This window comes from Alosa pseudoharengus, unplaced genomic scaffold (assembly GCF_046254945.1).
Source record: "Alosa pseudoharengus isolate Yale_2024_CS ecotype anadromous, Long Island Sound unplaced genomic scaffold, YU_APseudo_1.1 YU_APseudo_1.1_scf_17, whole genome shotgun sequence".
In the NCBI taxonomy this organism is placed as follows: domain Eukaryota; kingdom Metazoa; phylum Chordata; class Actinopteri; order Clupeiformes; family Clupeidae; genus Alosa; species Alosa pseudoharengus.
The window spans coordinates 2,711,091-2,713,590 of NW_027468640.1; the positions used below are offsets into that span (position 1 = coordinate 2,711,091).

The 2,500-nt window shown below is 41.4% G+C and overlaps 1 protein-coding gene across 3 annotated transcripts in view; it reads right to left on the reverse strand.

The window, feature by feature from the left end:
- The window catches only part of usp53a (ubiquitin specific peptidase 53a), an 80,636-nt gene that overhangs the window by 12,863 nt on the left and 65,273 nt on the right, over positions 1 to 2,500 (reverse strand). For all 3 annotated transcript variants that reach the window (XM_076288461.1, XM_076288462.1, XM_076288463.1), the window contains one exon: positions 213 to 274. In XM_076288461.1, the coding sequence (XP_076144576.1) occupies positions 213 to 274 (62 nt within the window). The remainder of the gene's footprint in view (positions 1 to 212; positions 275 to 2,500) is intronic.

Sequence of the window (2,500 nt, forward strand, 5' to 3'; positions counted from 1 at the left end):
TGTGTGTGTGTCTCAGCTTTGGAGAAATGTCTGGTTACATTTGTGTGTAACAACTACCTCAATCTGTGTGTGTGTGTTTTTTTAACTCAGAGACTTCTCAGTAATGTGTCATTTTTAGTCCGGCTCCCGCCCGCATATGTAACAGTAGGTCCCATCCACCCACACACTCACTCACTCACACACACACACACACACACGGGTGTTCTTCTTACCATAGGTGAATGCAGCATGTAGAATCTCTGCCTTTGAGTCGTCATAGCGCCTGAGGGCATCCCTGTAACACAACCGTACGCATAATTACATAACGTGTGTGTGTCTTGAACTTCCCCTTGGGGATCAATAAAGTATCTATCTATCTATCTAGAACACCAACATTAGCAGGACCGGGCCGGACAGCTGCTACGAATGCTACGTTCTAGACCATTCAGAGGTCAGATATTACGAATGCTACGTTCTAGACCATTCAGAGGTCAGATATTACGAATGCTACGTTCTAGACCATTCAGAGGTCAGATATTACGAATGCTACGTTCTAGACCATTCAGAGGTCAGATATTTCTGAGTTGGAATTTTCTTAGTTGCGTGAACTGGACACTGAAAGCCGTTCAGCTCTAAAGTTGAAGTTCATAATTCTATGAAGTTACTCAAACAGCCTATTTCCACTTGAGAAACATTGCCAAAGTGTGGCCCTTTTTAACTCAACAAGATGCAGAAAAACTCATTCATGCCTTTATCACTAGCAGGTTAGACTACTGCAATGCACTTTTCACTGGTCTTCCCAAAAAACATCTAAAGAAATTGGCACTCATACAGAACTCTGCGGCTAGACTTTTAACTAAGACCAAGAAGAGAGAACACATCACCCCTGTGTTGGCTGAACTGCACTGGCTCCCTATTTCCTATAGAATTGATTTTAAGGTTATGTTAATTACTTACAAAGCTCTGAATGGCACAGCACCTTCATATATCTCTGAGCTTTTAATATCTTATCAACCACAAAGGAAACTTAGATCATCCAATTCTAATCTTTTAATCGTACCCAAAGTGCTCCACAAACAAAGTGGAGAAGCTGCTTTTATCCATTATGCCCCCAAACTATGGAACACCCTGCCTCTGTACATCAAGCAGGCGAGTTCAGTAAATATTTTTAAAAAAGATCTGAAAACATACCTGTACAGGAAAGCTTTTAGTTAACTCATCTTATCCTGTAGACTACTTTTTCAGATTATTCTACATCTGCTGCCATTGGAGGGCGCAGCCAGCCAGAAGCAGATGGGCTCCCCCTATTAAGTCAGGTTCTGCTCAAGGTTTCTTCCTGGAATATGGGAGTTTTTCCTTGCCACAGTTGCCATATGGCGTGCTTGTGGGGGGTAAAGGGTTAAGGCTGCCAGTCTTATGACATGTTAATTTCTATATTTTTGATATGTTGCTGATTGGATCATAAACGGCCACAGCAATGAAGAAAAGTGATTGACAATGACTGACGGACTATTATTGTGTTACATGCTTCAAATGTAAAGCACTTTGAGCTGCATTCTGTGTATGAAAGGTGCTATACAAATAAAGCTTATTATAATTATAATTCTAAACTTGGGCCAGATGTCTCTCAGCTTCTAAGTCCTAGCTGACCTCTGAATTTCAAGTTGTCTGGAATGCACTCTTGCTATTGCATCAATAACAGCTAATGTTATTGCTAAATAATTAGCAACAGCTAATACCTTCAGCTAAATGGAAAGCTAATGCTATTGCTAAATAATTAGCAACAGCTAATACCTTCTGCTAAATGGAAAGCTAATGCTATTGCTAAATAATTAGCAACAGCTAATACCTTTTGCTAAATGGAAAGCTAATGCTATTGCTAAATAATTAGCAACAGCTAATACCTTTTGCTAAATGGAAAGTTTTTGAGTGTTTTGAATGACAGCAAACTTTTAATGCCTGATCATCAGTATACTTAAACTACTGCTGACGCTAAAACTACTGTCAGCAGCTCAGGCTAATGCAGTGTTCTCCATCCACTAGTTAAATCTACACACAAACATGAACACTTAACGCACACTCTCACTCTTTCTCTCTCTCTCTTACTCGCTCACACACACACACACACACACACACACATGAATATTCTCCATCTCTTGCAGAGTGCCACGTGAGGGCACAACCTTAGTCAACTAAACTCAGAGCTGATGTGTGTGTGTGTGTGTGTGTGTGTGTGTGTGCGTGGAAAGGGGAGAAATGTAGTGACCTTAGTAAACTCAGAGTTGTTCTGGGGTGAGTGTGTGCCTGTATGTGAATGAGACAGACAGATCCTGCTGTAGGGTTTGTGTGTGTATGTATGTGTGTGTGTGTGTGTGTGTGTGTGTGTGTGTGTGTGTGTGTGGCAGATATGGGGTCAGAGCAGGTCAGTATTGTGTGTGTGTGTGTGTGTGTGTGTGTCCTGCGGTCATGCTGCTCACCATAAGGAGTGTCTGTGTATGTGTGTGTGTATGTTTGTGTGTGT